The following is a 22,046-nucleotide window of genomic DNA, read 5'->3' on the forward strand; positions in this document are numbered from 1 at the left end:
ATTTACATTCCCACCAGCAGTGTACAAAGGATAGAATTTCTCCACATCTTTCTTTACGTTACACTAAACAGTCTTTTATATATATTTTATATATAATAGCCATCCTGGTGGGTGTGAAGTGGTATCTCGTGGCTTTGATTTGCCTTTCTCTGATGGCATTTATGTCCATTATCTTTCCATGTGCTTATTGGCCACTTATATATTTTCTTTGGAGAAGTGTCTGTTCAGGTCATTTGCCCATTAAAAATTTTTTTGTGTGTGTGGGAGCTGTGCTGCTAGGCTTGCGGGATCCACTGGACTGCCGGGAAACTCCCTAAAATTGGGTTTTTTAAATCACTGAATTGAAAGTGTTCTTTACATATTCCAGATACAAGTCTTATCAAATATATGATTTGCAAATATTTGTTCCCATTCTGTGGCTTGACCACATTGGCTTCTAAATACATTGAGTATGTATGTGTGAAAGTTGTATATTCTCTAGAGAAGAACAAAATGTCATCACTGCTTTTATTCATACAGCTTTATGTAAAATATATTCTATGAATGTGCATATGCATGTCTAACTCTTGTTTAAAAAATAGTGTATGAGGTGATCTGTAATATTTTAAGGGTACGATCTAGAAAAATCTTTTTGTTAATGGATTTTAAATTATGGATTTAGATTTGTTAATGGATTTATTTTTCCCTTACATTTTCTGATTTGCTACTGTTGTTAAAGGAAAAATTAGAACTTGTTCTGAACTTTTCCACACTATTCAGAATCTCTTCACAGATTTCAGCTCCATCTCTCCTTCACCTGAGGCATTTCCACTCTAATCTTCTTTTCTAGTTAGCTTTCTCCTTTATGTTACTAGGTATCTGGAATTTTCTTAAGGTCTTGAACTTTAAAACTTGATATGCTAGCATTTTATTGACTGAAATAGAGTGCCACTGTCTTCATCAGATTGACTAGCTTTATTCTAACCAGGATGAATTGTAATGACAATATAGGGTGTCCAAAAGAGCTGCTGAGGTAAGATTTATAACTATGTGCTATTGCAAGAACATTTCTTACTGGAATTGGTCTCCTATGGTAGAGGAAGGGTGAGGCTGAAATGGGCCAGGGAGTCTGGCATGTTTATCTGTGGGGTCATTTTCCCTGGGGTTATCCTTAATAGTACCTTAATAGTCTGTTTTTGAATGTTCTCGATTGTGTTTGAATTCTTCAGAGGATTTGGTAAAGCTGTCAGTTAGTCATTCTTGCCAGGTTTATGCCTGTTGAATGATACAATATATGCATTGTGCTTTTTATACATATCTGTGATGATGGCTGCACTAGTTTTATTAGCATTAATTTAACATGACCACATGACTCAGGAGAAACAGACCAAATGTGATTTATTAAGCCCATCCCAAACAAATCCCTTGCTTTATAGTACAGTACAACTCTGTGGTTTAAATTATGGGGAGACTTTTGTTCTTTAAAAAAAATGTTGATATGTCACATCTCCTTAGGTTATTTTAAAAACAAAAACGTCTTCCTGATGTGACAGTGGTATTTGCCATGGTATAATGCTAAACATCAAACAGTTTCTAAAGTAACACTGAAACATTAAATATCACCCAGGCAAGCAAAATTACATTTGACTTAAGAATTTTTTAACCACACTTAGGAGTAAGTACTATTCCTTTTTAACCGAGTCTTGATTATCGTCATTCTCACCTCTTTTAAGTCACAGACTCTTGTCCCTTTATGAATTTGAAAGCTAGGAACACTGTACTCAGAGAAAAATATACATGTTCACACAGCTTTATACACAAATTTAGTAGGTTCTTAAATTATCTGTACACGAGCCTCTGATCCCACATTGTCTGCTGGTGTTCAGTTGCTTCATGGATTTATCCTGTCTGATTAGTTAGTATTCATTTCTAATCATAGCTTAATTTCTTGTTCAAACTAGATATGTCCTTATTTTTATTTTCAATGCAGATGCAGAGTTTGCAGGGTGGTACAGAAGCCATCGCTCAGTTGGATCAATTAGAAGCTGATTATTATGATCTGCAACTTCAGTTGTATGAAGTGCAGTTTGAAATCTTAAAGTGTGAAGAGTTACTGTTGACAGCACAACTGGAAAGCATCAAAAGACTTATATCGGGTATGATGTGTGTCTAATACATAAGTCCACAAAAAGACATTTGAATGAATGATGGAATTTCCCCATGTATTTGTTTGCATACATAGGGAAAATGTACATGGACACCAGTTTTATTTCTTCTGTTGAGGTTAAGAAAACAATGTAAAGTCAAACAAGTGATTTAGTAGATGTAGCAGTGCAACTATGTTATTCCTTCCTACTTCCTTTGTAAGTAACTTGCTTTGTTGCTTCAGCCAGAATCTGTATTCTCAGATTTTTTATTTGGGAAACAAGGCTCTCGGCATTTTATATTGAGCACTTAACTGTGTGCCAGACACTGGTACACACATTCCCCCAAAGAGGTATATTTCCTAATCCGTATTTTACAAAGGGGTAATGGCTTCGCCTGAGGTTATAGAATCAGTGAGTGGATCAGAGCCCTGTTCTGTCTGGCTCCATAGCCCATGCTCTTAACCACTACCCCTTGTTGCTGTTCTGTAACAGAAAAGAGAGATGAAGTGGTATACTATGACACTTATGAAAGCATGGAGGCCATGCTGGAGAAGGAAGAGATGGCAGTGTCTGTGCATTTACAGAGAGAAGAGCTACAGAAACTCCAGCAGAAAGCACGCCAGCTGGAGGCAAGACGTGGACGGGTTTCAGCCAAGAAAGCATACCTCAGAAATAAAAAGGTATAATAGTTACATATTAATTGAATATAACCTTAATTTTACATCTTGCTTTTATTCCATTAAGTAATCTTTTATTTATTTATTTTTCCATTACTTAATCTTTGACCCATATCCAATAATTCTAACGCAATTTGTCACTAATACACATACCTTTTAAAACTGAGTAAGAGTTATATCTTCTCAGTACTTGGGCCATTGTATTGACATTATATGGTTGTCTGAGCATTATCCTCTTAAACACATTAGAACAGCCAGTGGTGATATGCTGTTTGCCTCAGCCACCCAGAGGTGACTCTGATCATGACTACAGGATTCCATGTAATGCAATTCCCGGCTCCTTTTTATTTTAAGGAGGCCAGGGATGCTCTACAATTAAGTTGACTGGTTCTGACCTCAGTCTTCAAGGAAATTTTCATTTATATATAAAAGTGTGTACCAATTTAATCTATATTCTTCACTCTTCATTCTTATATTAAACTAAATCTGAGGTAGGGAAACTCAGCCCAGTAGATTCTGCCCATTTACGCCGCAGCCTCTGATCTGCTGTGACCTGTCACAGCACACAGCCAAGGGTCTCTGAATGGTCTTACCCCCTGTCCTCCCCTTTCCCTGCCCCCAGACCCCCAAATCCAACGGCTTAGGTGACAGAACTGCAGAGGGAAGGAGGAATGACAAAAGAAGGCTGGAAAGAGAGGAACTTAGAAACACTGTTCTGAGAAGAATGATCAGTCATACTTTACCAAAGATCAGAATGACTCTCTTTGTAACAGCACCCTACGTTCCTTGTGGTCTGCATGTCGGCATCCCCAGGGTCACAGGCTCCGTGGTTAACCTGGCACCCACAATAGAATTTCATACCCAGGGGTAGTTCTCTGGCTCTAAGTAAATCATGCCCTGCTTCTCCTCTTGAAAGAACAAAGACGGTCTCTGGCTGTGCCATGAGGACTTGAGGTCTATGCTTTGTGATTAAACTTTTCAAGAAGAATAATAGAAATAACATTGTTCTTTATGTATGTTATCTTCTTTTATTCTCCCAGTAGCCAAAAAGCATTCTGATACTTGATTTGGTGGCAAACCCAGACCTGAACATTTCTTTGTCCTACTTACTTTGACTGTTCATCTGTTTTCACTGCAAAAACATCAGTAATACTTATGATGGGGTGCTGTGTCAGATCCTGCTGGAGTTACTAGGCAATAGATGGGGTATGCAACATATCACCTTTCTAAAATTAAAAAAAAATTAATTTTGAAACACATCTGAGTTCTGTTCTTGATAAGGAATTGTAGACTTGTATCCTCATTTTATAACCAAATGAACTAAGGCTTCCAGTCGTTAAATAAATTACCTAAGGAAAAGCAGCTAGTATGGGTCAAAGCAGGATACTATCCTAGGTCTGTGTGACTTGGAAGCCTGAGCCATTATATCACTATATCATGCCGCTTCTCCCCCTTGGAGACTGCCTTGGACAGGTTCGATGTGTGATCAATACTTGTTAGGCAGTAGAGTCAACGCAGTGTGGGTAAAGATAGGAAGGAGATCAAAGAGCTGCTTTAAAATACAGCTTCCTGGCCTGAAAGGTTATTCATGTATGACTTAACGAGGTTATAAGAGTAATCTTTTGGTATAGCTTTGAGAGTGTTAGAAACTGTTTATCTGGAGGACTTCTCCAGAAGGACCCAGAGAAAATGAAGACTTAGCATGGTGCCACTAGGAAGTTGCCAGATGATAGGGTATGTGTAAAGAGCACATGTCTCTTAATATTATTTTCATGTAAATCTGTAGCATACGATTATTGTACTTTCTAGTCTTTAAGGTCTCTTTTTAGCTCTGAAGTCTATGATCAGAAGATTCAGATTTCATGATATTGTTTAAACCAATCCGGGCAAAATCATGTTCTTTAATTCATCAGAAAGCACTTAAGAAACAGAGTTTAAGTCAAGAGTTATGTGTCCTTTTTTTGCTCAGACTAGTTTAAAGAGTACAATAATACTTAGAATCTTCTGGCCACAGTCTTCAGATTTGAAAGAGACTTTTGAGACTATCTAGGTACACCCCCCTTCCGCTCTACCATGCCCCATTCCTTCCCTTCCAAAAGGAAAAATCAGGAATTCTACAGATGTAAAAGAATCTTTTAAGATCCTAATTATTTGGCTTATGCTGCTTCGATATTCCGGATGAAAAACCAGAGGTAGCTTACTTGATTGATATTTTGCTGTGTAGGTATATGTTAAGATTAAAATTTAATTTATCAAATTGAATTAGATTTTGAGTCTTTCAAGTTTCACTTATATTAAAACACATTTCATGTATTTATAGGAAATCTGTATTGCAAAACACAATGAAAAATTCCAACAGCGCCTTCGGAGTGAAGATGAATATAGAACCCACCACACAGTACAACTAGTAAGTTTGCACTCTGAAAGACTTAGAATAAAACTTCGAATTTTACATATCTCAAAGTGAATAAAATCTGTAGAGAATAAGAAAATGTTATAGCTAGATGTTAGCATTAAGTCACTGTTCAGCCATTCCTCAGTGTCCATGGGGAAATTGGTTCCAGGACACCTGCCCTTCCAACTCCCCCAACCTCCCCACCAAAATCTGTGGATGCTCCAGTCCCTTATATAAAATAGCCTAGTACTTGCATGTAACTTGTGCACATCCTCCTGTATTCTTTCATCTCTAGATTACATGTAATACCTTATATAATGTAAATGCTATGTAAGTAGTTGCCAGTAGGCAAATTCTTCGAGTTTTGCTTTTTGGAACCTTCTGTGGTTTTTTTGCCCCCTGAGTATTTTCAATCCGAGGTTGTTTGAACCCAAGGATGTGGAACCCACAGGTTCAGAGGCCCAATTGTGTATATACTTCCTTATAGCACAGCTTCCTCTACCAGTGCAGTACCACACAAGAGTGGTATATTTGTTACAGTCTGAACCAACATTGGCACATCATTACCACCCAAAGTCCACAGTTCATCCTTTGTTCTGTACATTCTATTGTTTTTGCTAAATATATAATGACATGAATCCACCATTATAGTATCATACAGAATATTTTCACTGCCCTAAAAATTCCCTGTGCTCCACCTTTTCATACCCCTCTCTCCACAAACTCATGGCAACCACTGATCTTTTGTTTTGCCTTTCCCCCTAACGTTTAATTGGAACCCTATATGTAGCTGTTTCATATTGGCTTATGTAACTTGTAATTTGCACTTAAGGTTCCTCTTTGTATTTGCATGGCATGGTAGATTATTTCTTAGCACTGAACAATATTCCATTGTCTGGATATACCACAGTTTATTTGTCAATTCACCTGGTGAAGACACCTTGCTTCCAAGTTTTGACACTTAAGAATAAAGCTGATAATATGGGAAGGTTTTTGTGTGCACATTAAGTTTTCAGCTCTTTTGGGTAAAATAGCAAAGAGCGTGATTGCTGGATCTTATGGGAAGAGTATGCTTACCTTGTAGGAAACTGCCAAACTGTCTTCCAAAGTGGCTGCACCATTTTACGTTCTCACTAGCAATGAATTTAGAGTTCCGTGTGCTCCACATCCTCCATTTAATGTTGTCAGTGTTTTGGAATTTAGCCATTCTAATAAGTGTGTAGTGGTACCTCATAGTTGTTTTAGTTTGCAGTTCCCTGATGGTGTAGGATGTTGGGCATGTTCTCACAAGGCTTATCTACCGTCTGTACCTCTTCTTTAGTAAGTGTTAGATATTTTGTTCATTTTTAATAAGGTTATTTATTTTCTTATTGTGGATAATAGCCCCTTTCAGATATATCTGTTGCAAATACTTGCTCCTAATCTGTGGCTTGCCTTTTCATTCTTTGACATTATCTCAAAGAGCAGTGTTTTTTTTTTTGTTTTAATATTATTTTTTTTATACAGCAAGTTCTTACAAGTCATCTGTTTTATACATATTAGTGTATATATGTCAATCCCAATCTCCCAATTCATCCCCGCCACGTGCCACTTTCCTCGCTTGGTGTCCATACGTTCTTTACACGTATGTCTCTGTTTTTGCCTTGCAAACTGGTTCATCTGTACCATTTTTCTAGATTCCACATATATGCGTTAATATACGATATTTGTTTTTCTCTTTCTGACTTACCACTCTGTATGACAGTCTCTAGGTACATCCGCATCTCTACAAATGACCCAATTTCATTCTTTTTTATGGCTGAGTAATAGTTCCTTGTATATATATACCACAACTTCTTTTTTTTTTTAACATCTTTATTGGAGTATAATTGCTTTACAATGGTGTGTTAGTTTCTGCTTTATAACAAAGTGAATCAGTTATACATATACATATGTTCCCATATCTCTTCCTTCTTGCATCTCCCTCCCTCCCACCCTCCCTATCCCACCCCTCTAGGTGGTCACAAACCACCTAGCTGACCTCCCTGTGCTATGCGGCTGCTTCCCACTAGCTATCTATTTTACGTTTGGTAGTGTATATATGTCCATGCCACTCTTCTCACTTCGTCCCAGCTTACCCTTCCCCCTCCCCATATCCTCAACTCCATGTTCTAGTAGGTGTGTGTCTTTATTGGTGTCTTACCCCTAGGTTCTTCATGACATTTTTTTTTCTTAGATTCCTTCTATATGTGTTAGCATATAGTATTTGTTTTTCTCTTTCTGACTTACTTCACTCTGTATGACAGACTCTAGGTCCATCCACCTCACCACAAATAACTCAATTGTGTTTCTTTTTAATGGCTGAGTAATATTCCATTGTATATATGTACCACAACTTCTTTATCCATTCATCTGTCGATGGGCATTTAGGCTGCTTCCGTGACCTGGCTGTTGTAAATAGTGCTGCAATGAATATTGGGGTGCATGTGCTTTTCTGAATTATGGTTTTCTCTGGGTATATGCCCAGTATATGCTGGGTCATATGGTAATTCTATTTTTACGTTTCTTAAGGAACCTCCATGCTGTTCTCCATAGTGGCTGTATCCATTTACATTCCCACCAGCAGTGCAAGAGGGTTTCCTTTTCTCCACACCCTCTCCAGCATTTATTGTTTGTAGATTTTCTGATGATGCCCATTCTAACTGGTGTGAGGTGATACCTCATTGTAGTTTTGATTTGCATTTCTCTAATAATTAGTGATGTTGAGCAGCTTTTCATGTGCCTCTTGGCCATCTGTATGTCTTCTTTGGAGAGATGTCTGTTTAGGTCTTCTGCCCCCCCCCCTTTTTTTTTTTTGCAGTACACGGGCCTCTCACTGTTGTGGCCTCTCCTGTTGCGGAGCACAGGCTCTGGACACGCAGGCTCAGCAGCCATGGCTCACGGGCCCAGCCGCTCTGCGGCATGTGGGATCCTTGCGGACCGGGGCATGAACCCGTGTCTCCTGCATCGGCAGGCGGACTCTCAACCACTGCGCCACCAGGGAAGCCCTGCCCATTTTTTGATTGGGTTTGTTTTTTTAATATTGAGCTGCATGAACTACTTGTATATTTTGAAGATTAATCCTTTGTCCGTTGATTTGTTTGCAAATATTTTCTCCCATTCTGAGGGTTGTCTTTTCATCTTGTTTGTAGTTTCCTTTGCTGTGCAAAAGCTTTGAAGTTTCATTAGGTCCCATTTGTTTATTTTTGTTTTTATTTCCATTACTCTAGGAGGTGGGTCAAAAAAGATCTTGCTGTGATTTTTGTCAAAGGGTGTTCTTCCTATGTTTTCCTCTAGGAGTTTTATAGTGTCTGGTCTTACATTTAGGTCTTTAATCCATTTTGAGTTTATTTTTGTGTATGGTGTCAGAGAGTGTTCTAATTTCATTCTTTTACATGTAGCTGTCCAGTTATCCCAGCACCACTTAAGAGGCTGTCTTTTCTCCATTGTATATCCTTACCTCCTTTGTCATAGATTAGTTGACCATAGGTGCGTGGGTTTATCACTGGGCTTTCTGTCCTGTTCCATTGATATATATATATATCTGTTTTGGTGCCAGTACCATATTGTCTTGATTACTGTAGCTTTGTAGTATAGTCTGAAGTCAGGGAGTCTGATTCCTCCAGCTCCGTTTTCTCCCCTCAAGATTGCTTTGGCTATTTGGGGTCTTTTGTGTCTCCATACATTTTAAGATTTTTTTGTTCTATTTCTGTAAAAAGTGCCATTGGTAATTTGATAGGGATTGCACTGAATCTGTAGATTGCTTTGGGTAGTATAGTCATTTTCACAATATTGATTCTTCCAATCCACGAACATGATATATCTCTCCATCTGTTTGTGTCATCTTTGATTTCTTTCATCAGTGTCTTATAGTTTCCTGAGTACAGGTCTTTTACCTTCTTAGGTAGGTTTATTCCTAGGTATTTTATTCTTTTTGTTGCAGTGGTGAATGGGATTGTTTCCTTAATTTCTCTTTCTGATCTTTTGTTGTTAGCATATAGGAATGCAGGAGATTTCTGTGCATTAATTTTGTATCCTGCAACTTTATACCAGATTCATTGATTAGCTCTAGTAGTCTTCTGGTGGCATCTTTAGGATTCTTTATGTATAGTATCATGTCATCTGCAAACAGTGACAGTTTTACTTCTTCTTTTCCAGTTTGTATTCCTTTTATTTCTTTTTCTTCTCTGATTGCCATGGCTAGGACTTCCAAAACTATGTTGAATAATAGTGGTGAGAGTGGACATCCTTGTCTCATTCCTGATGTTAGAGGAAATGCTTTCAGTTTTTCACCATTGAGAATGATGTTTGTTGCGGGTTTGTCATATATGGCCTTTCTTATGTTGAGGTAGGTTCCCTCTATGCCCACTTTCTGGAGAGTTTTTATCATAAAAGGGTGTTGAGTTTTGTCAGAAGCTTTTTCTGCATCTGTTGAGATGATCATATACTTCTTATTCTTCCATTTGTTAATATGGTGTATCACATTGATTGACTTGTGTATATTGGAGAATCCTTGCATCCTGGGGATAAATCCCACTTGATCATGGTATATGATCCTTTTAATTTGTTGTTGGATTCTGTTTGCTAGTATTTTGTTGAGGACTTTTGCATCTATATTCATCAGTGATACTGGTCTGTAATTTTCTTTTTTTGTAGTATCTTCGTCTGGTTTTGGTATCAGGGTGATGGTGGCCTTGTAGAATGAGTTTGGGAGTGTTCCTTCCTCTGCAATTTTTTGGAAGAGTTTGAGAAGGATGGGTGTTAGCTCTTCTCTAAATATTTGATAGAATTCACCTGTGAAGCCATCTGGTCCTGGACTTTTGTTTGTTGGAAGATTTTTAATTACAGTTTCAATTTCATTGGTTGTGATTGGTCTGTTCATATTTTCTATTTCTTCCTTGTTCAGTCTTGGAAGGTTATACCTTTCTAAGAATTTGTCCATTTCTTCCAGGTTGTCTGTTTTGTGGCATAGAGTTGCTTGTAGTAGTCTCCTAGGATGCTTTGTATTTCTGTGGTGTCTGTTGTAACTTCTCCTTTTTCATTTCTAATTTTATTGATTTGAGTCCTCTCTTTCTCTTGATGAGTCTGGCTAAAGGCTTATCAATTTTGTTTATCTTCTCAAAGAACCAGCTTTTAGTTTTATTGATCTTTGCTATTGTTTTCTTTGTTTCTGTTTCATTTATTTCTGATCTGATCTTTATGATTTCTTTCCTTCTACTAACTTTGGGTTTGTTTGTTCTTCTTTCTCTAGGTGTAAGGTTAGATTGTTTGACATTTTTCTTGTTTCTTAAGGTAGGATTGTATTGCTATAAACTTTCCTCTTAGAGCTGCTTTTACTGCATCCCATAGGTTTTGGATCATTGCGTTTTCATTGTCATTTGTCCCTAGGTAGTTTTTGATTTCCTGTTGATTTCTTCAGTGATCTCTTGGTTATTTAGTAACGTATTGTATAGCCTCCATGTGTTTGTGTTTTTTACGGTTTTTTCCCTGTAATTTATTTCTAATCTCATAGCATTGTGGTCGGAAACGATGCTTGATATGATTTCAGTTTTCTTATATTTACCAAGGCTTGATTTGTGACCCAAGATGTGATCTGTCCTGGAGAGTGTTCTGTGTACACTTGAGAAGAAAGTGTAATCTGTTATCAGATGGAATGTCTTATAAATATCAATTAAATCTATCTGGTCTGTTGTGTCATTTAAAGCTTGTGTTTCCTTATTAAGTTTCTGTCTGGATGCTCTGTCCATTGGTGTAAGTGAGGTGTTAAAGTCCCCCACTATTGTTGTGTTACTGTTGATTTCCTCTTTTATAGCTGTTAGCATTTTCTTTATGTATTGAGGTGTTCCTATGTTGGGTGCATATATATTTATAATTGTTATATCTTCTTTTTGGATTGATCCCTTGATCACTGTGTAGTGTCCTTCCTTGTCTCTTGTAACATTCTTTATTTTAAAGTCTATTTTATCAGATATGAGTATTGCTACTCCAGCTTTCTTTTGATTTCCATTTGCATGGAATATCTTTTTCCATCCCCTCACTTTCAGTCTGTACGTGTCCCTAGGTCTGAAGTGGGTCTCTTGTAGACAGCATATATGTGGGTCTTGTCTTTGTATCCATTCAGCCAGCCTATGTCTTTTGGTTGGAGCATTTAATCCATTCACATTTAAGGTAATTATCGATACGTATGTTCATATTACCATTTTCTTAATTGTTTTGGGTTCGTTTTATAGGTCCTTGTGTTTTCCACTTACAGAAGTTCCTTTAGCATTTTTTGTAGAGCTGGTTTGGTGGTGCTAGATTCTCTTAGCTTTTGTTTGTCTGTAAAGCTTTTGATTTCTCCATCAAATCTGAATGAGATCTTTTCTGGGTAGAGTAATCTTGGGTTGTAGGTTCTTCCCTTTCATTACTTTAACTATATCATGCCACTCCCTCTGGCCTGTAGTGTTTCTGCTGAGAAATCAGCTGTTAAGCTTATGGGATTCCCTTGTATGTTATTTGTTTTTCCCTTGTATCTTTTAATAATTTTTCTTTGTCTTTAATTTTTGTCAATTTGATTACTATGTATCTCGGCGTGTTTTTCCTTGGATTTATCCTGCCTGGGACTTGTTGTGCTTCCTGGACTTGGGTAGCTGTTTCCTTTCCCATGTTAGGGAAGTTTTCGACTATGATCTCTTCAAATATTTCCTCGGGTTCTTTCTCTCTCTCTCCTCCTTCTGGGACCCCTATAATGAGAATGTTGGTGCATTTAATGTTGTCCCAGAGGTCTCTTAGGCTGTCTTCATTCCTTTTCATTCTTTTTTCTTTATTCTGTTCTGTGGCAGTGAATTCTACCATTCTGTCTCCCAGGTCACTTATCCGTTCTTCTCCCTCAGTTACTCTGCTATTGATTCCTTCTAGTGTATTTTTCATTTCAGTTTTTGTATTCTCTGTTTGTTCTTTAATTCTTCTAGGTCTTCATTAAACATTTGTTGCATCTTCTCGATCTTTGCCTCCATTCTTTTTCCGAGGTCCTGGATCATCTTCACTATCATTATTCTGAATTCTTTTTCTGGGAGGTTGCCTATCTCCACTTCATTTAGTTGATTTTCCGGGATTTTATCTTGTTCCTTCATCTGGTGCATAGCCCTCTGCCTTTTCATTTTGTGTATCTTCTGTGAATGTGGTTTTCGTTCCACAGGCTGCAGGATTATAGTTCTTCTTGCTTCTGCTGTCTGCCCTCTCGATAATTGATATGTTAATAGTATTGAGTCTTCCTATACATGAACAAGGAATATGTCTTTATTTAGTTCTTCTTTGGTTTCTTTTCTAAGAGTTATAGCTTGCTTCATTGATCTTGTTCACATTTTATTAGATTTATACCTAAATTTATCTATCTGCTTTTTGGGGTGTGGTAATGTAAATAGTTTTGTAGGGGTAATATAAAAGGTTCATAATTCCAGTGTTTCATTGCTGTTACATTAGAAAGCAGTTGGCTTTTATATGTCATCCCTGTACCTTGCAGTCTTGTTACAATTGTGTATTAGTTCTAGTAGCTTTTTTGGTGGTTCTTTGAGATTTTCTACATAGACAATCAGGTCTTATGCAAATAAGGGCAGTTTAGTTATTTTGTAGCAGTCTGTATACCTTTTATTTGCTCTTCTTATTGTGTCAGCTAGGATTTCCAGTAGGGTGTTGAAAAAGAGTGGTGAGGGCTTCCCTGGTGGCGCAGTGGCTGGGAGTCCGCCTGCCGATGCAGGGGATACGGGTTCGTGCCCCAGTCCAGGAAGATCCCACATGCCATGGAGCGGCTGGGCCCGTGAGCCATGGCTGCTGAGCCTGCACGTCTGGAGCCTGTTATTCTGCAACGGGAGAGGCCACGGCAGTGAGAGGCCCGCGTACCGCCAAAAAAAAAAAAAAAAGAAAAATAGTGATAAGAGGAGACTTCTTTGTCTTTTCCTGGTCTTAAGAAGGCTTCTAATTTGTTGTGATTAAGAATGACGTTAGCTGCTGTAGGGGTTTTGATGTTATCCTTCAAGCTCATTTTGGCACATACTAGCTAAAACTCTTGAATTTAAACACGTAAGAGTAGCCAAAGTACCCGTAAACTGTAAGATTCATCTGAAATCAACAGCAAATTTATTGTATTTTTATTGTTCAGTACCGTTTTCATGGGCCAGGAACTGCTCTGTAAGGAAAGTCAGACTGTGGGCCAGCTTAAGAGTTAAATGAATAAGAATGCCTCCTACTCTCACCATCAGCACCTGCGCTGTCAGCTTGTGATTAAACTCCACACTTAGAATGCATTCCTTATTGCGTGAAGATCTTGGATTCTGATAAAATGCCAATATTTTTATGGATGGAGGAACGAATTAGCCTTTTAGAATGAATGAGTATCAAATCCTTTCTCAGAGTTTTACGTGGCAAAGTTGAGTAAAAAGAGGAAATTTATATTTGGGGGAATCTGAAAGATGAATGTCATTTGCCTTATAATTTTGCCTACTCCCGACTTTGGGTGGAATACCTCACTGTAGGAGAATGAATCCATTAATCATCAATTCTTAACATGCAAAGCTAGAGGAAAATGAAAGTTGGCTTAGATCAAATCTGGTTTAAACCACCTTTATCACACACACAAGTGTACAGCTCATAAGTTTTAATTTTCACTAGATGAACATATGCATACAGCTAGCACCAGCTTGTTAAACAATGTTAACAGAAACTCAAAGCCCCTTGTGTCACCATCTAGCATCATCTAGTAAGTATTCCCTACCCACCCTCCACCACCCCCCGCCCTCGCCCATCACAAAAGGGTAAATTATCTTCGTTAAATAACTTTCCCCTAGCTAGCCAGAGGGGGCCTGTTACTCACTAGGCTCTTAAATACAATACTATGCTCTATGAAAAGTCCATACAAACCCATCAGTTCATGCCTGAACATGTCTGAAACTTTCTCTTTCCATTTGGGATCTTTTAGATAATAGTATGATCTGACTCTGGTTATACCAGCTATACCAGCAAAATGATTGATCAGTTTTATTTCTGAACTTCACATTCAGCTATTTGTATATTATGTTTAGAGATGCAGATTCACAGTTTGAAAATGCTGAATATCTCTTAGACAACTAATTTCTTCCTCAAGTACTAAGCACTATATTCATTCGGTAATACACTCTAAGTATAGAAAAATCTCTTCATCTCTGAGCCAGTGCCACTCGATAGGCCTTAGAAGACCCTTTGTCCCTGAGTATCCCATGGCATGTATCCCAGCGTGGGAAAGTACAAGCTCACTCCCAATTCCAGGTGGTTACCAGTTGTAAATACGAGATTTTTTCAGTTCCTTCCTTTTGTTGGCTCAGCTGTGTGAATGGAACTGAGTATGCAGTAGGGGTGAGGAGTTGGGATAAGTTCTTGCCTCACTGTGTCCTTGAGCCATTCTGGGCTTTCCTCTATAAAGGACAGAATCCACATGGGACCTTTATTTCTTTTAATGAAGAGCTCAGGTCATATCTTCTTTAATTTCCCATCTGGAAACCTTTAGGATTATATATAGTAATCTGGGATTGTTACTGAGAGATACATGACTTTTTATCTACTAATGAATGGCCTTTGCGACTCTCTTAAGACTCCCCAAGTGAGAGCTCTCTAAAGGGAAAAGGTCTTCTTGACCTGCCATAAGAAGAGATGGAAGAATGTTCATGTTTACTCACCCTTGGCACCCCCCTGCACCCTGACCATGGGTTCCATGGGCTGATTTATATACAAAGGATTCAACCCACCTCACCAAGAGAAAGTGGAACCAATCTGTATTGTATGTGATAGGTACATCTCTCTGGGGACGTGGTTGGCCATCGTGGCACTCTTCAGTGCATTCCCTAATTGGTAACTACCTGTCACCTGACCCTCAGCAGTGAGGTTGTCAGAAGCACTACTCCCACTCTTTATCCTCCTGCCAAGACTTCCGCTTTCTTTCCTTTAGAAAGAGCAATTCGTATTTAACTTGGCCAACATTGGGTGGGTGGTGATACTGTTAATCCAGTTTGGGAATACAAAATCAAAGAGGTTTGGGATTGGGGAATGGGAAGGAAAAAAATTGAATGAGGTATTAAAACACACACTTAGATTTGTGGCAAGAGGAACAGGTTCAGTAATAGTAGACATTATCTACAGAACATCAGGCTTAACCCATATATAATACCTAAATTACTGACGAAGTGGTTATTTTTTGTTTTTAAGGTCAACTATTTGAGTTAGCAGAATATAGCAGTTACAAGTATTGCATAATAAAATTGTTCAAGCCAGAACCTCAAAGATGAAACATTTTTCAGTTCAGAGAAAATATTTACAGAGTAAACGTCTTTTAATTGGTAGGTCATGCAGAAAGTGAAACAACAATATAATTTCAATTAAAACTGATAGTGTTTCATGCCACAGAACATTGCTTAATACATCATTCTTTGGAGTAATCCAGCTTACATATTGGGAGAACTCTCTTTTTTTCTATTAATGATAAAATATAATGGGACACATCGTAATGGAATTACTTTTTTTTTTTTTTTTTAACACCAGAAAAGAGAAAAATTACATGATGAAGAAGAAAGAAAAAGTGCCTGGGTTAGCCAAGAAAGACAGAGAACACTGGATAGACTTCGAACCTTTAAACAGGTAGTAAAAGTATGGTCAATTTATTATTTTTCATTGCTTTTTAAACAGAGGTACATATATACTCCTATTGTAAGATTTCTTTTATGAGAAAAACTTGATTTTCCCTTTATTATCTAGAAAACAATTTTAGTTATGGCAGTCCTTGGCTTACCACTTCAGTGATAGAAGAGGAATGGTCAGGGCCTCTGGGAAGCCTGGATTCATTAGTTCACAACTGACTATCCATTTTAAGCATCAACTTGTTATTAATTCTGTGTACATCAACACTGTGGTGTAATAATATGACCAATGGCAGAATTAGAGGGTGGATCAACACACGTGAGAAATGCTTCAGCAGTTCTCTTGCCAGGCTTATCCATGACTCTGGACACTGATATCACAGCAGCTAAGCATTTCCTTGGAATGTGCTTAAACTAGGTAGTTCTGGTTCTTAGCAGCACTCAAGAGCCTTACTTCTACTCTTTATTCTGAGGGGTCTCCTTACAGGTGAAGGGAGCTTTTGATCAAGTGAAAGAGTGGGGGTGGGTGGGAATGGGGTCCTTAACACAAGGATAAGCTTTGTGTTAAGAAAATGTTGTCTGCCAAATGCATTAATACTAGGTTTTACCATAGTAAAAGAATGAGAGTTCTGTGTATCAGTACTCCAAAAAATTTTATTCATTCTCCTTCTGTTCTATCATAAAATGCATATATTGTTTTCAGAGCTTTAAAAAAATGCCATGTTATCCTTCGAAGAACATTAATGTTTTAATTTTTTATCTGTAAGCATTTGAAAATACATGTAAGAATCTAAGAATAGTTTTTTAGCTTTCTGCCTACCAATAGCATATATATATATGACATCATTTGTTTTTTATTTTACACTGCTACTATTTTCCCATTTAAATTAGTACTTTTTATTCACTAAGGATCTTTCAATCATGTGGTAATTCTGAACAGTTGACCTCTTAAGTGGATAAGAGGGAAGAAGGATTTGATGATAAGCAAATAATAAAGAATTTGGTGATAATTATTTGTAAGGTATTACATTTTGGTATTTTGGTTTTCAGTATATTTTCCCTGAAAAATCACAAAAGCTCTAAAATAAAATCTTGCATTGGAGGGAGAAAATAAACAGCCATTTCCTCATAAATTGTAATCTAACCAGTTATAATAACTTCTGATTTCTTAGAGATACCCAGGCCAGGTCATACTTAAATCAACCAGATTGCGACTGGCTCACGCAAGAAGAAGAAGTGCAGCCAGTCCCGTGTCCTGTGAAGACCAGTGTGACCCTCTGCCAGGAGCGCTACAGGTAGAAGAGAAAAGTGAGGGAGTGGAGGAAGGAAGGGGCAAGCTCGGGTCATCACAGACAACAGAAGCCCAAAGCCTCACACAGCTTGAAGACAATTCATCAGCACAACTTGAAGCTACTTCGTTACCTCCCGGTGGTGGTACCTCTGAACCGCCTCCTGCCGCATCTCCTCCACTTCTGAGTAAGATTGACCCTAAACCAGGTTCTGCCACAGCAGATCCACTCCCCCCACCTCTTCCTCCGGCACCTCCCCCGCCACCTCCTCCTCCCCCACCACCACCGCCTCTGCCTGTCGGTAAGGACGGCGCCCCAGAGACACTGGAAGAAGGTCTGCCTAGAGTGGAGGGGAACGAGAAGAGGATCCCAGAGTCAGCTAGTGCCCCCTCAGCACACCTCTTCGACAGCAGCCAGCTCGTCAGTGCCAGGAAGAAGCTCAAAAAGACTGCTGAAGGTTTGCAGAGGAAGAGAGGTGAGTTAAAAAAAGATTTTTGAGTTCATCTGTTGACTGAGGCATGTAGTTAAAGGACTGTTCATTTCCTAGGACATTACAAAGCTTTAAACATTTTATTTTTGGACATTATTTGATAGCAAACAGGTTTTCAGGGTCTCAGCATGGCAGAATTCTTACCAACCCATGTTTGCACATGTGTACAGACACAAATATGGACCTGCTTGAGCTCTTAGCGATGCTTTTTAAATTATATCTTTTGACTTGATCTATTTGGTAACATGTATTATGTGGCTCCTTTTGTGTTACAATATGATTTTAAATCTCAGAAATACAAGAAAAGGGAAGCTGTCTGGTCAGGAGAACATTGGCAAAACCATGTAACATTTGGCTACATATTTATTGAGGACCCTGGCATATCTTTTATAAAGAAGCAAAGAAGAATAGGGAGTAATATGTATAATTTATTGCATGTCAGATATGCCTTAATAAAGATGTTTTTGAAACAGCAAATAATTTTGGCCCTTAGGAGCTTTAGCATTCACGGAGAGAACATTTTATTTGTGTATTACATTTTAATCTGAGAGACCATCCTATAAAATATTTCTTACCATAGCCCAAGTAGAATTTCAGATGTAAAGCAGTTATTAAAAAAAAAAAAACACACACACACACAGTCACCATAATGAACCAGAATTTAATTTTATAAAATTAAATGTGCAGTCCAGTCACTGTCTGGATTTGATTGGACTTTTGCATTATGGAAACTCTTTAGGACTCTCACCCATAATAATACTAAAGATCACCCCCCAGCCCCCAATCTGCTCACTTCTCTCACATGAGAAATGATAGGAATACCAGTAATGCCTGACATGGAATTTGGGTCTTGGGATCTTTTTAAACAAGCATAATTAGTATACCCTGTATTATGGCAATGTTGTGTCCATGCTTCATGGTCCCTTCTCTAGATACGTTCTTAGCATCCTGGGCTATCACAGTCCTAAAGTCTGGAGGTTATACAGTTCCTGACTCTAAGTGCAATCATAATTGTTCTCTTTCATTTTCTAAAGTGAGCTCACCCATGGATGAGGTGCTAGCTTCCTTGAAGCGTGGTAGTTTTCATCTGAGAAAGGTTGAACAGCGAACTCTGCCTCCTTTTCCTGATGAAGATGATAATAATATCTTGGCACAAATAAGGAAGGGGGTAAAATTGAAGAAGGTACAGAAGGAAGTCTTGAGAGAATCCTTCACGCTTCTGCCCGACACGGACCCTCTAACACGGAGCATCCATGAAGCTCTTAGAAGAATCAAAGAAGCATCCCCTGAGTCAGAGGATGACGAGGAGGCTTTGCCTTGCACAGACTGGGAAAACTAACAAGTAAATGGTCTTACTTTTCTTCAGTAGTGTTCCAGTAATACAGCTTTTGTATTGGATGATGAGGTCTGTTATACGTCATTGAATCTGAGGTTCATTATTTATTATACAGCTCAGTTATAGCCTGGATCATAACTTCAGGTTTTACTTCTGTAGTTTCTGGAAACATAACAAAAAAAGTACAGAGATGTTCCTGTGTAAATGCTGTGTTTTTTTATATCCTGCTCATTAAAAATTTCTTTAGTGCAAGCTATATCCCAAGTAAAAAGGATAGTCTTATTCTAGTAAAGTGACAGTCTTATTCTAGCTTTAAAAAAACAGAAAAGGTTTTTTCTAACTTAGGTATTTCAGTTGCAAACTGTTATGCGTATTGAATTTTGATGTTTTGTTAGCTGCCCACAAGGGAATCTAGAAAAGTCATTGCATTGTCGGATTATTTAGCTTTCTAAGCCTTTAAAGTTTATCATTTAGGGCTTATTGTAATTACTGCATTGTCTAGATAAAATGGCAGCTGACATAATATACATACCTTATTGAGTACCCTGTGGGAATTGGTACACATTTGGCATTCTCCCAAGGTAATACAGAGCTGTCCCCCACTACGCTTTAATAAGCTAATTTATATAGTTATGTGGCACAAATTATGTTAAATACATAGAATTGGTAAAGATAATACATGCTATAAATCAAATAGTATATCAAATTGCTGAGGACCATAACTGAAATATTATTTGTGCAAAATATAAAGTATGCAGATATATTCTATTAATCATTATGCTCTCTTGATGGAATATGTTTCTATGGGCTTTACAAAAGGGGGAAGTAGGTGGGAGTAGGTAAAGGAAGAATCACTGTGCCTGATCTTAAGAACTACCAGGGGGAGCTTACTAAAAATGCATATTCATGGCCTTCACTCCCAGAGATTCTGAAAGAGTAGAACTGATATATATGTAGGCATACATCTGGATTTTAAAGACTTATTACAAAAAGGTAAAACAAAACCCAGAAACTGTGTCATTAGTTTTTAAAATATTGATTAAATGTTGGAAGATACTATTTTGGATATATCAAAATATTACTAAAAGCAGTTTTTACCCTTTTGGGCATGGGTCCATCAGGAAAATGTGCCAATTCCACACTCCCCAACTCCACCCCTCCCCACCAGCATCTGCACTGTAGCTTAACAAAAAGCATGAAGAATCTTGATAAGTGGTTGGGTGTTAACTTTAATGTGCTCTAACCAACATTTGATAGTAACACCGTCTGCCATGGCCATGGGTCTTGGGACTGTTGGCACCCTTTTTTCCTGTTAGTTGTAGAGGTCTTAATTATCGGTCACTTATTGTTTTTGGATCCCCAAATAATTTCAAACTATTTGTGCTTGTACATATGTACACCATGCTAGAGGTGTACAGGAATGTAAATGTGTCCACTCAAGTGTGTGAGTGTGTCTAGAGACTCGGGTGTGCCTGACTGGGAATCTTTCCCACACTGGATGACTGTAGATTGTGTCCCACTTCACAGTGCTTGCTACCTCTTGCCTTGTCCCCTTCAGCATGTAGCTTCTCAGTAAACCCCTAAACCTATGCCAGAAGCTACCATGTTGGCACTGGTTAGGTAATCCCAGTGCTGGACCTTCACATAAGCATGCATTTCGTATATTCAAGTAGCTGGGATGTTACTTATAGCTTTTGGCTGCTAATTTAACCTTAGGTCAGGTGTTAAGAATATGTCCATAATGAATACCACTCTGAAAATCGCCTAAAACCTTCCCTTTTTTTGGCTGATTGTTCATGGCTGGTGTATGTAGTATAATGTTGAGAGGAACAATGAAATACTGCCAGAAAATGCATGAACTGGGATAGTGGCAAAGTCACTAAAGACTAAATGTGTCCCACACCAGAAGCAAACCACAGACTAGTTGTGATCCCTACCAGTTGAGCAGCCATTGATAAAGAGCTATATATCACTGCCTGTGTGTGGTCTTAGGGAGTCTTTTTTTTTTTTTTAATATTTTTATTTATTTATTTATTTGGCTGTGCTGGGTCTTAGTTGCAGCATGTGGGATCTTTTTAGCTGCGGCATGCAGGCTCTTAGTTGTGGCATGCGGGATCTAGTTCCCTGACCAGGGGTTGAGCCCGGGCCCCCTGCACTGGGAGCGTGGAGTCTTAACCACTGAACCACCAGGGAAGTCCCTAGGAAGTCATTTTTAAAGGCTCTGAACTTTTAGACACTTTTCTACAGATGGCTAAAAAGGCTGTAATTTGTATTTCCTATTAATTGGTTTCTTTCTTATAGATTCAAAATAATTAATTACATACTTGTTTTTGAAGAACTAATTTCTTAAAACTTCATGAAATAAAAACTGAAGGTCCTGGACATGTTCAGCTTCATCCTCCTCTAAAAACTCATCTCAGACCTAGCCATAGGTAATAGTATCTTTGAAGGGGTTTTCTAAACATAAGGGAATATATATAATTGTATAGACTTTTTATTATTTATAACTTGTTTCCTGTGGGGTCCTTCTTAAACTCATGAGTAACTATAGTGATGGTGTCCAATAGAAATACAATGTGAGCCACATTAAAAAAGTTAAAAGTGATGGGTGAAATTGATTCTAGTAATATTTTACTAAATGATATATCCAAGAGTATCTTGTCAATATCTTTACTTTTTTTTGGGTACTGAGTCTTCAAAATCCAGTGAGTATTTTACACTTACTAGTAGCACCATCTCAGTTTGGATGCCAAGTATTTATTGGTTACATTGAATAGTCATACCAAAACAACCAAGTTGTGCTTAATGGAAAAGTATTTTTTACAGAGTTTTAGATTTTAATTTAAGTCAAATTCAAATCACTTTCTCAGTCACGCTAGACATATTTCAAGTCCTCAAAAGCCACATGTCAGCTCTTATCTGACAAGTAGGCCATATATATGTTTCTCCTGTGCTGTGGGTCAGCGCATGGATCTCAAACACAACTATTTTGAATTTTACAAAGTCCTGGTAAAGTCATCCATTTAAAGACAGTACTAGCTCTGTCCTCTAAATCTCAATTATAATGACAGCTCT

At 38.0% G+C, this 22,046-nt stretch overlaps 1 protein-coding gene across 1 annotated transcript in view; it reads left to right on the top strand.

Moving 5' to 3' along the window:
• The window catches only part of JMY (junction mediating and regulatory protein, p53 cofactor), a 69,637-nt gene that overhangs the window by 46,175 nt on the left and 1,416 nt on the right, over positions 1 to 22,046 (top strand). Inside the window, exons 5-10 of the mRNA XM_060143180.1 lie at positions 1,970 to 2,135; positions 2,619 to 2,806; positions 5,124 to 5,210; positions 15,762 to 15,857; positions 17,029 to 17,620; positions 18,670 to 18,977. Of these exons, the coding sequence (XP_059999163.1) occupies positions 1,970 to 2,135; positions 2,619 to 2,806; positions 5,124 to 5,210; positions 15,762 to 15,857; positions 17,029 to 17,620; positions 18,670 to 18,974 (1,434 nt within the window). The 3' untranslated portion in view covers positions 18,975 to 18,977. The remainder of the gene's footprint in view (positions 1 to 1,969; positions 2,136 to 2,618; positions 2,807 to 5,123; positions 5,211 to 15,761; positions 15,858 to 17,028; positions 17,621 to 18,669; positions 18,978 to 22,046) is intronic.

This window comes from Lagenorhynchus albirostris, chromosome 3 (assembly GCF_949774975.1).
Source record: "Lagenorhynchus albirostris chromosome 3, mLagAlb1.1, whole genome shotgun sequence".
Classification (NCBI taxonomy): Eukaryota; Metazoa; Chordata; class Mammalia; order Artiodactyla; family Delphinidae; genus Lagenorhynchus; species Lagenorhynchus albirostris.